The sequence below is a fragment of the Engystomops pustulosus genome, chromosome 6 (assembly GCF_040894005.1).
Source record: "Engystomops pustulosus chromosome 6, aEngPut4.maternal, whole genome shotgun sequence".
In the NCBI taxonomy this organism is placed as follows: domain Eukaryota; kingdom Metazoa; phylum Chordata; class Amphibia; order Anura; family Leptodactylidae; genus Engystomops; species Engystomops pustulosus.
In genome coordinates, this window is record NC_092416.1 from 157,637,822 (window position 1) to 157,649,317 (window position 11,496).

The 11,496-nt window shown below is 41.5% G+C and overlaps 1 protein-coding gene across 3 annotated transcripts in view; it reads left to right on the top strand.

Moving 5' to 3' along the window:
• The window catches only part of LOC140064796 (whey acidic protein-like), a 22,206-nt gene extending 10,946 nt beyond the window's left edge, over window positions 1–11,260 (top strand). Inside the window, exons 1-6 of one of the 3 annotated variants that reach the window (XM_072112029.1) lie at window positions 906–1,040; window positions 5,166–5,315; window positions 6,963–7,106; window positions 8,727–8,864; window positions 9,640–9,816; window positions 10,851–11,260. In XM_072112029.1, coding sequence (XP_071968130.1) covers window positions 959–1,040; window positions 5,166–5,315; window positions 6,963–7,106; window positions 8,727–8,864; window positions 9,640–9,816; window positions 10,851–10,867 — 708 coding nt within the window. In that variant the 5' untranslated portion in view covers window positions 906–958 and the 3' untranslated portion in view covers window positions 10,868–11,260. Of the gene's footprint in view, window positions 1–905; window positions 1,091–5,165; window positions 5,316–6,962; window positions 7,107–8,726; window positions 8,865–9,639; window positions 9,817–10,850 lie in introns of those variants that run through there. The other 2 variants (XM_072112030.1, XM_072112031.1) reach the window with 2 other exon arrangements.
• The last annotated feature ends 236 nt before the right edge of the window (window positions 11,261–11,496 follow it).

Below are 11,496 nucleotides of genomic sequence, written 5' to 3' on the forward strand. Positions count from 1 at the left end.
ATGTTTAACTCCACAATAACTAACTTAACAGGGCATTTAGGGACATTCACATAAAAATAAAATATACTTTAAAAACACATCCCAAAATTATCCACAAATTGACTGGATAAATTGACAATAGGGTGATTTTTTTCAGGATTTACTTTGGATGTGCACCGTAAACCATTTCCTTGTGTTTTTTAGATATGATCAAATTTGTCTGGACTAATCTGATCTCATTTTTAATTACAGGAAGCTTCTTAGAAATGAATTGCATCATGGGACTGTAATTGTATCATTACAGCCTGGAGACAAACAATACAGGTTTTGCTTCGAATTAGACAGTAACTTTTTGTTAAAAGAGCCGCTCATTTGTCGTATTATGGCTAGGACCCTCCAAGAGTTGAATATTAAATTGCAGACAATTTTTTGCCCAGTTCTTCCTTCCTTCCTTCCGTCCCTCATGTCGTACCAGTTTACCGTCCCTCATGTCGTACCAGTTTACCGTCCCTCATGTCGTACCAGTTTACCGTCCCTCATGTCGTACCAGTTTTCACAAGTATTTATAGGGGTCGCCCAAAGTTTACAAGGTAGTTGGTGGGAACAGAGGTCACATAATCATTAATGGGTGGAGGTGCAGGACGTAGTGAGAACAGGATTACCATTCTATGGATTGCAGGGGTTCCGCTCTTGTAATTGGTGAGGTTCCCAAAAGTCACCTTGAGGATGACTTCTAAATGTGGGACAACCCCTTTAATGACGACGCAGTGAGGGCCACGTTAGCAGGTTTGTATTACAAGTTACTTTAAATCGGAGTAAACCCAGTTCACCTCAAAAAATTCCTAATTACTTGTATGTGACAAACAAAATCTCATTGATAAGGCGATTTCCTTGTTTCTGGAGGCCACCACCCACACAGAGGTTACCATTGCCTATATAAGAGCCTGGCACTGCCAGTATACACCACATCTACCATATCATGGAGATGAAGATGAGCCCCATTCAGGTCTCCTTCCTCGGGGTCTTCCTCTGTCTTGTTGTCCGGAGTATAACATCAGCTTGTAAGTCATGAAGGGGCTGTTTGGGATCAGGATACTGATGGCATATACTTGTAAGAACACATGTATTATACTTACTATACATATACTTACCCTGTGCTAGCTACATGTCATTCATAGGTAGACCCACAAAACAACCCAAGCATGAGACCCCACGTAGGGGTGGAAAGCAGCCAATTCTAAGCTATGGCCTTCTCTAGCATAACATTGTTTGTGGCGCCAGAAATGCGAATACAAATACCCCTTAATGAATGTTCTTTATGTTCACTTGACTGGCAAAGTTTTGATGCTTTATGATGAGGGATGCGAGATTATGATTATTATGTCATAGTGAGTATAACGGCCCTTTTGTCTAAGACCTTGGATAGTGATACCTTATTATCCGCATTTTACAACACTTTTGTGATGTGTATTGTACTCTTTGTATCACTTTAAAGCATTGATTCATATATAGAATGTGTAGAGGATCATTGATCACCCCAATAACGCCATCTGTCGTTAGAGTGTCTTGTAAACTAATTAGTGGGGCATTGAGATCATGGCTCTCTTCTAATAGTCAGTGCTAATAGTTAGTCTAAAAGAGAGAAATACAGGGAGGAACACAAGATTTTTACCTTGTAGAAGAGGCAGAGAGCATTACCATTGACTCTACAGGGAGCAATTGGGTGGTTATGAGGCCAGGAGAGCATCTGGATTTATCTAGTGGCCATTGGTTGCCAAATATAATTGTCCCCCAAAATACCTTTTCTACTTACCTTTACACTTTAAAGAGATTGGCCACTTATATCAAATGTTAAAGGAAATCTACCACCAGGATGAAGGATTGTAAACCAAGCACACTGACATATTGATGTGTACCCCCTCTGGCAGGATCCACTCTTCTTTTAGCTTCTTATGCCCTGGATTATTCAAAAAAAGGCTTTTAAAAGTATGCAAATGAACCTGAGGGGCCTGGAGCCCCATAGACTCATTTGCATAATTCTTGAAGCCTTTTTTTTTAAACAAAAGAATAGAAAGCTTAAAGAAGAGCAGACCTTGTCGGAGGGGGAACACACCAGTAAGTAAGTGTACTTGGTTTACAATCCTTCATCCTGGTGATAGATGTCCTTTAAGAAAGTAAGTATAAGACCATAATAGGCCCATCCCTCCAACCACTGTTATGGAAGTGCTTATGACAACTGTGGCATGCAGACAGTAATGATGACACAGTCCCCTCCATCTGTCAGAAGCCAGCAGAACACAGGATGGCAAAGGAAGTTCCAAGTCCTGTACCTGAGGGTCAGTGGCTCCTGGCAAACTTTAACAATAATATTATATAAAGATGAGAGGGTCGATCAAAATTCAGGTTCAACGGGTTCATCTGAATTTCACAACAAAATTTGGTTCGGGACCCTTATCTCTGGCCGAACTGTAAATCCCATTAAAGTCAATGCGGACCCAGATTTTAACAGCCAAAAATGGCTATAAAATGGGGATAGATGGCTGAAAAATAGTGGGAATAACAGGGAAGCTTTCCTGCCCACAATGGGCTAAGAAAAGAACTTGAAATAACATAACATTTAAAAACCACAAAGAAATAATAAAATATAATGAAATATAATATAATTAAAATAAATGATGTCACAGCGGTTAAAGGGGTTGTCCACTTTCAGCAAATATTTGATGTTGTTTGTGTAATAAAAAGTTATACAATTCTCCAAAATACTGTACTTTCTGTATCAATTCCTGGTGGTTTTCTAGATCTCTGCTTGCTGTCATGCTATAGGAAGCTTCTATGTTTACTCCAGTGAATGGGATGGACACACAGGTGCATGAGCCATTATTATCACAGAGAGCAATAGGAGTTGTGTGATAATAACGGCTTGTGCACCTGTGTGACATCACATGACCATAGACTGATTTATATTCTATTCATAAGCATAGACGTTCTTAAAGAAGGGCAGCAAGCAGAGATCTAGAAAACTGTGAGAAATTGATACAGAAAGTATATTGGAAAATTGTATAACTTTTCATTACAAAATTAATAGCAAACAGCTGAAAGTGGACAACCCCTTTAAACATTTGTGAATTTGAAGTTCCATTTAGTACAGAATTGAAAAATTTTAATTTGAAGTTCAATTAAAACTTCCATTAATCCCAAGTTATATGGGATCCATGCTTTGTTCATCTTAAAAAATGGTTAGGATGTTCACATTGCCTGTAAGAGGGCAGATTCTCTTATGGGTGATGACACCACCGCCGGTGCTCAACAGCACAGGAGCTATAGAAAGATCTTAATGGAAGATGCCCACTATTCAAGGGCCAAATCTGTTTTTCTAATGACGGAGAAACATGCAAACTGTGCCACTGATTTGCTGAGAAGGCCTGGAAAAACAAGAAGTAGCATGAGGAGCTGTTCCAGTATCTTAAAACCTATCTGCAACCAAGACATTTATGCTCTTCGGTTCTCATCGGCATCATAGTAAAGGACATCTACCACCAGGACACTTACATGCTGGTTTGTTACCTCTCTGGAAGGATCTGCTTTTCTTTTAGCTTCTTAAGTCTTCATTTTAACTAAAAAAGGTTTTAAATATTATTCAAATTAGCCTGAGGAGCTCAGGGCTCGATAGGTGACAATAAAGCCTGGAGCCCCAGAGGCTCATTTGCAGAAATGTTAACAACTTTTTTTGTAAAAACGAAGACATTAGATGCTAAAAATAGAGCAGATCCTGACAGAGGGGGCTCACACCAGTATGTAAGTGTACTTGGTTTACAATTCTTCATCCTGGTGGTAGATTTACTTTAAACACTTCATGGGATTGTCATAGTGGAGTCCCCGTTACATCAGAGATAAATCGGTATATTAAACTTCTCCCTCTCTGTATTGCGGTTATATATATTTATGGTTATATATGTATATGTTTGGAGGTGTAGTAACCAAGGTCAGTCCATATAATAAACATACCCTAGAACTTAAAGGGGTTTTCCCACGAGCACAAGTTAGGACTTATCAATAGACTAGGGTCTAAGATGCTGATCTGTGGGGTCTCAGTGATGAGACCCCCACAGATCACAAAAATGAGCGGTCCGGTGGGGTCCCACGTGCTACTAAATGGCAAAAAGTGGCGATCTAGGCATTTGGGCACCATTTTCCGTCACCTTTTCACCAGCGAGAATAATAATTTTTACATTATGATTGATTTGACATTTTGGGACGTGTCGATACCTAACGTGTTTATGATTTTACTTATTTATTTTGATATTTGTTCTAGGGCAAGGGGGGTTATTTTAATTTTTATATATTTTTATTTTTTTTTCTATTATTACAAGCCAGACTGTTCCTAGCTGTTAAGGCCACCAATCAGCACCCCCTGATGATGTCATGAAGGGCGCCGATTGGCAATCCAAGATGGCGGTGCCCCTCGGAAGCACTGTTAGGTGCCGCTGTCGGCTTTCACCTCAGCACCTAGCTGGTCAACTTCCGCTATTGGTGTCAGCACCGACCGTGGCAGTTACGGGCAGGTGTCAGCTGTGTAATACAGCTGACACCTGCTGCGGATGGAGAGGTCTCAGCCCATAAGCCCTCTCCATACTCCCCTCACTGCTATATGACTTATATAGTCGAACAGCAATATGGAAGTGGTTAACATGCTCTCCAGTACCCCGCCTTATTATTTTACTGTCCAGCAGACTCACTTATTTATATTCTGTCCAGCAGCAGCCTTCCTTAATAATACACTGTTCAGTAGTCCCCCTCATTAATGTACTGTCTAGCAGCAGCCCACCTCATTAATGAAATGTCTAGTACCTCCCCTTAATAATGTATTGTCTAGCAGCAGCCCACCTCATTAATGAAATGTCTAGTACCTCCCCTTATTAATGTATTGTCTAGCAGCAGCCCACCTCATTAATAAAATGTCCAGTAGCTCCCTTATTAATGAAATGTCCACAGCAGTCCCTCATTAATAAATGTCCAATGCAGCAGCAGAAGCTTTCCTCGTCACATTTAAAAAAATAATAAATTCATTACTTACCTCCTTTGCTCCATGGCTTGCTCCTCCGTAAGAGATAGAGACAGGTCTGTACAGTAATAGTGTAAATGAGGTTCAATAATGAAAACTTCTTTGTCTGTAACTATTTTTCTAGGTAATGAGAGGCCCGGAGTGTGCCCCCCAGAAAGGTTCTATAATTCAAGTGAGAAAATGGAGTCACAATGTGAAGATGACAGTGAATGCCCAGGAGACAAAAAATGCTGTGAAGACAATGGTGTCAAATTCTGCAAGCCGCCTGCTGAAGGTCAGTGTATGTGCTCCATACAACAATGAATGACAGGGATATACATTGCTAATTTAAAAAGAAGAACAAGTGCAGGGGCGTAACTACAGCAATAGCAGTTGGGGTCATCCGACTGGACACACTAAAAAGTGGAGAATGTGCACCATTATATACATAATGGGGCAGATTTACTTACCCGGTCCATTCGCAATCCAGCGGCGCGTTCTCCAATGCTGATTCGGGTCTTCCGGCGATTCACTAATGTAGTGCGCTCGATGTCCACCAGGTGTCGCTGCTGCGCTGAAGTCCGTTGGAGTTTACTGGAGTTCACCAAGCCAGGCCGGGTGCAGGTAAGTGCGTGTCAAGCGACACATTTATATTTTTAAATTCTGCGGTTTTTCCGACGGCCATGCCCCCCAATTTCCGTCACGTATACGCCGGCGCCGATGCGCCACAATCCGATCGCATGCGCCAAAAACCCGTGGCAATTCGGCGCAAATCGGTAATTTTCGGGAAACCCAATGAAAAAAAGCGATTCGGGCCCTTAGTAAATGACCCCCATTATACTGCACATTGCCCCAACTCAAGTCATAACAGCATTGTATAGGGGCACATAATAAGCTTTCCAAACATTTCTTATGTCCTAAGTATCTGTCATTTTAGAGAAAATGCCATCATTATTATAATTGATCCACACAAATGAGGTTCTTGGTGGCCTACATCTGGAGCTGATCCTGCCCCCTAACCTGCCTTATTCTTTATATGCTTCCTATCACCAACCCTTTACACAAAGATTGACATCTTCCATAGGTGTAAAAATAGTCACAAAGGGGGGTGGAAGGATAGTCTTCTGCCTTCGTGAAACCTTTGACTCTTTGACTTTGACTATTCTTGACGCCCCAGATCTTGGCCTTCACTTCAACCTCAAGAACATCTCTAGCATCCAATCCTTCCTCACAGTCAACAGTCCACAAAATTGCTGCTCCATTTCATCATCTCATACTTGGTCTACAGCAACATTCTTCTAAGTCTAGCTAACTCTCTGACACCCTGCTAATCCATCCTGCTGTCCACCTAATCCATCTGTCTCCTGGCTTGTCCTCTGCCTCTCCTCTCTACCAGTCCCTCCAGACTTACAAAGCCTTCCGTAACCTGTCTCCTCCATACATCTCTGACCTTCTGCTCCACTCTCCTACTCTACGCTCTTCTACGCAAACATCTCCAAGACTTCTTTTGTGCTGCCTCCAAATTACAGCTCTCCCCTTCCAAACCTTCAAACGTAACCCACAACCCACCTATTTAGTATTGTCTACTCCTCTGCTACGCTCCCTTACCTTATGTCTCCATTTACCGTCCCACACAGATTGTTCAAGTTTATGTAGTTTTGTTCCCTCACCTTAGATCTCCATTTACCGTCCCATAAAATTGTTACAGTTTTATGTAGTTTTGTACCTTTTGTACTTATTTTTGTTTGCTAAAATCTACTAATGTTAACTACTTTTCAAATGCAAAGCACCACATAAGCGGCTCTGTATAGTAAATACAATAGTAAGTAAACTTGCTATACTAGTTCACAGGGGCCTAGGGTTTAGGCTATCAATTCAAATATAAGGCTAGTATTTGTTTTTCTTGTTAAGTGTTATATTAATGATTTTTGTATGCATGCAGGAAGAAATGGCACATGTCCCCCGTGTTCATATCAAGAAGGGATTACTGAGCGCCGTGATGATGTGTGCAGTGCTGACAGTGATTGTGCTCCTGGATCTCTGTGCTGCTTTACGGACTCTAAGAAAGAATGTACATCTACTGAGGGTAGGTTATTTTATACAATATAATTTACATACCTCTTCACATGTCCATCAAGTTCAACCAAGGAAGGGATTAAGGGGAACAGTATCTATATAACATAACCGTCAATGTTATTTAGATGTAAAAAGGCATCTAGACCCTTCTTGAAGCTCTCTGCTGTCCCTGCTTTGACCAGCACCTGTGGCAAGCTATTCCACAGATTAACAGTTCTCATAGTGAAAAAGCCCGGTTGCCTCTGGTGATGTTTGACAAAGGCTCCTTGTGAGCTGAAACGTTGCACATGGAATAAAGACACCCCATCACTTTTGGACACTATCTTGTAGTGCTGCCGTTTAAAAAAAAAATTTATATATATATATATGTGGTCCATGGCATTGGTGCAAAATAATGAAACAACTGAACCCCACCACTTTGGCTCCTCTCATCTGCTTCCTACTGGTCTAAAGGGACATCTGCCACCAGGATCAAGATCGATAAACCAAGTATACTGACATATTGGTGTGGGCCACCTGTGGCAGGATCTGATCTTCTTTAAGCTTCCAATGTTTTTAAGAAAAAAAAAAGGCTTTAAAAATGATGCAAATGAGCCTGAGGGGCTCCAGGCTCCATTAACACCTATGGAGCCCCTCAGGCTCGTATGCATAATTTAAAAAAAAACTTAAAAAAAAGGGTATAAGAAGCGAAAAGAAGAGAGAATCCAGCCAGAGGGGAAACACACTAGCTTGTAAGTGTGCTTGGTGTACAATCCTTTACACTGGTGGTAGATGTCCTCTAAGGGTTGTAGTGGTTAGGTCACATGACCTGTGCAGCCAATCACTGACATCAGTGGTGCACAAAGTGGCTGCAACGATATCACTGCTGCAAACCTCAAGACCAACAGAGAGAAGAGGACATGATGTTGATGTGACATCCCTGCTGTAGCCAGATAGAAGAACGCAAGTGAGAGTTGATGGGTGGGCAGTAGGGGATTCCTACCTGTGCCTTAGTCTTGTTAAACTTGGACAACCCCTTTGAAACAAGAAAAGAAGAAGTCTTCATATAGACATTCTCAGAAGATATCTGGAAAAATAGAAGATCTTCCAGACTGGTAGAGGAAACAAAACCCCCACATTAAGGAAGACTTCCTATCTCCTCTTTGCTGGACTCCTTCTAGTTGTACCCGCACACATCCTAGCCCTTGTTAGCACCTCGGCAAAGTCAACTAGAAGCTCCACAGACCCAGTGGGGCACATTTACTTACCCGTCCTGCGCGATCCCCGAAAGTGCATTGTCCGACCGGAATACACAACTGCTGCGATCCAGAAAGATCGTGCAATATCCTGCATGTGTCGCTTCCCCGCTCAGGTCCGCCAGAGTTCACCTTCTTCTTCCTGGTGCATGTAAGTGTTTGGTCTTGCGACACAAATTGAATGTTAAATCCCATCCGAATCAGTCGGATTGTCACAGCCGTGCAAAACCCGAAAATGCCGGGAAGTCCGAAGGAAATGTGATCCTCGGACCCTTAGTAAATAAGCCCCAATGGGTCAGCACGCGGTACTTACAACTATCACCACTTCTATCATTGTTTTTGTTTATTTTTCTACATCTTCTGCCTTGTTCTGATTTTGAACTGTTTGTTTTCAGAAAAAGAAGGTTTCTGTGGGATTGCGAAATTTTGTTTTCTTCCACAACGCCCACTTTGTAAAAATGACACAGGATGCCCGGGTAAAGAAAAGTGCTGTCCATCCGAATGTATAGATATGTGTCTCCCTCCACTGAAAGGTACATTTTGATAACAAGGTTTTAGTTGTTACTATGGGGGTCATTTACTAAGGGCCCGATTCGCGGTTTCCCGACGTGTTACCCGAATATTTACGATTTGCGCCGATTTCCCCTGAATTGCCCCGGGATTTTGGCGCACGTGATCGGATTGTGGCGCATCGGCGCTGGCATGCACGCGACGGAAATCGGGGGGGCGTGGCCGAACGAAACCCGACGGATTCGGAAAAACCGCCGCATTTAAAACAAAAAATCTGTCGCGGAGCTTGCACTTACCTTCACTCAGCCCGGCTCGGTGAACTCCAGCGCGTTCCGATGCTTTTCAGCACAGCAGCGCCACCTGGTGGACGGCGGAGGAACTACCTTAATAAATCCCGGCCGGACCCGAATCCAGCGCAGAGAACGCGCCGCTGGATCGCGAATGGACCGGGTAAGTAAATCTGCCCCTATGAGTAAGGTTCCTATATCAGTTGTGTCACCATAAAATATAGAATCTGTAACACTTTTTGGAATTTTTGTTCTTCTACTATTCCTTTTAAAAAACGTGTTATGAGTTATTCAACTGGGTGTTGCAAATTGGTCCCCGCCCCATCTGATAAGGTCAACACTGATTGGACAGTATCAGAAACCAATAGGAAACACATCCTCCTGACATATACTAATTTTTTTTTTTTTACTGTTTATGTTACTTTTTTGGGGATTGAACGTGATATACTATAGTAATGTTTATCCATATAAATATCCAGCAATGGTTTAATTTTTTGTAATTTTTTTTTAGAGCGACCTGGTCAATGTCCCCCTGTGGTATCTGAGGAGTCAGACGAAGATGAAAGCCCAAAGACAGATGATTACTCAACTAGGATAATAATCCGATGTGACTCTGATGCTAACTGTACCGCTCCCTATAAGTGCTGCGAAACAATGTGGGGAAAGAATTGTACTGCTCCAATGGGCGGTAAGTCTATATCATATAAAGTAAACCTGCTTGGTGGTCAAATTAAAGGGAAGTGTTAAAGGGAATGTCCAAGATTATAATAATTACCTTTCTTTGTGCTAGAAACAGCGCCCCTCTTATCCATGAATTTCATTTGGATTTGCAGCTGTATTCAAGTTGGATACTCTTTACAAAATAAAAAGAAGCCCCATATTGTCTGTCAGCGGGTTTGACCATATAAAGCCGCAGCCAGTGTGAGGTATTGTCCCGGGAGGTCTGTGTAACCGTACCTATGTGTGTGTTGAACGGTGAAAATTTGCATTCATATTCCAGGATTGCAGCTGGACTTTTTGCAATGGTGTGCCCTAGTGTTTTACAACTTCTCACTAAAAAAGCACAACCCCTCCTTTTTGAGTTACTTCTGTAGTATTCACACAAAAGCCTTTTTACAGCAGTGACTGTGGAGGGCTGTGCTGCATCCCGGTGAATTGACCTCACACACACACACCAATGCTCTAAGTCCAGCTACAATCCTGGAATATAACTGCATATTTCACAGACCTGCTGCTAATAGAGCACACATAAAGGTAGGATTACACAGATCTCCAGGGCAAATACCATAACACTATCTGCAGCTTTGTATGACAAGTTACCTTTAGGTCCCATTAAGCTTATTTTATTACTTTCTTCCTTTTAGTGTCTTTAATATAGATATTGTGCTAAATGTGTAGGATGAGTCAACAAAATGGCTTATTTAATACCAATTATAGGTTGTAGCTATGATTATGTGGATGTCGGTTACTATGGCCAATTAAGAGAGAGTGACCTATACTTTTGCTTGAGTTGTATGAACCCACACAATTACCCTACATTTTTGTGGGGTTACCTTTGCCAGGTAGTATATAAAGATCAAAATCTTATCAATTTAAATGTCAATGGATAAAACTAGAAACTACAGTTATTTACCAGGTGACTTGTATTTACTGTATGTTTACTGTGCACAATATTTCATGATATTCCAGGTCTGACATTTTTTTGTCTTTTTTTCCCTCTAGTTGAAGATCTGGAATAGTAACGTGAAGTGACAAATATACAGAACAATGAGCAGTTCTTTTTTATTATTCTACTTTTCACCGTATAATCAGATATGTGATCAGATGACATATGACCCATGGTGGTCAGGGCAAAGAGACCCCTTGTAATCATCCTATTCTTAGATGGGGGTCACCCATAGTAATCCATTGTCGGTGCTCAGTCCGTCAAGTACAATCACTCATTAACCGCTCATTAACTCATTAATCGCTACATTAACATAATAACATATAATACAGTATAAGGAGGCAGAATTATGGGAAACCTCTTCTGGACTGCTACTATGGGGACACTTGGAAGCCTGATTTTCCTGCTATGCAAACTTTGTGGATTTTGGAGAAAAAATGATATGAAATAAAGCTTCTTAAATGTTCTCAATTTTGTAAGTTGTTCCTTGAGTACAGCGTGTTATAGTCACCCTACATATGCGACACAAACTCTCAGGGTGCGGTCACGCATAGCGTTTAACGCATGCGTTTGTTAACACAATGTTAATGCATGCGTTAACACAAACGTTAACATTAGCATTTTGTAAATGCAAGTGTTAACAGCTGTTTAATAAGGCAAATCACTTTTCAGATATTCCAATGCGTTTTTAAACGCATGCGG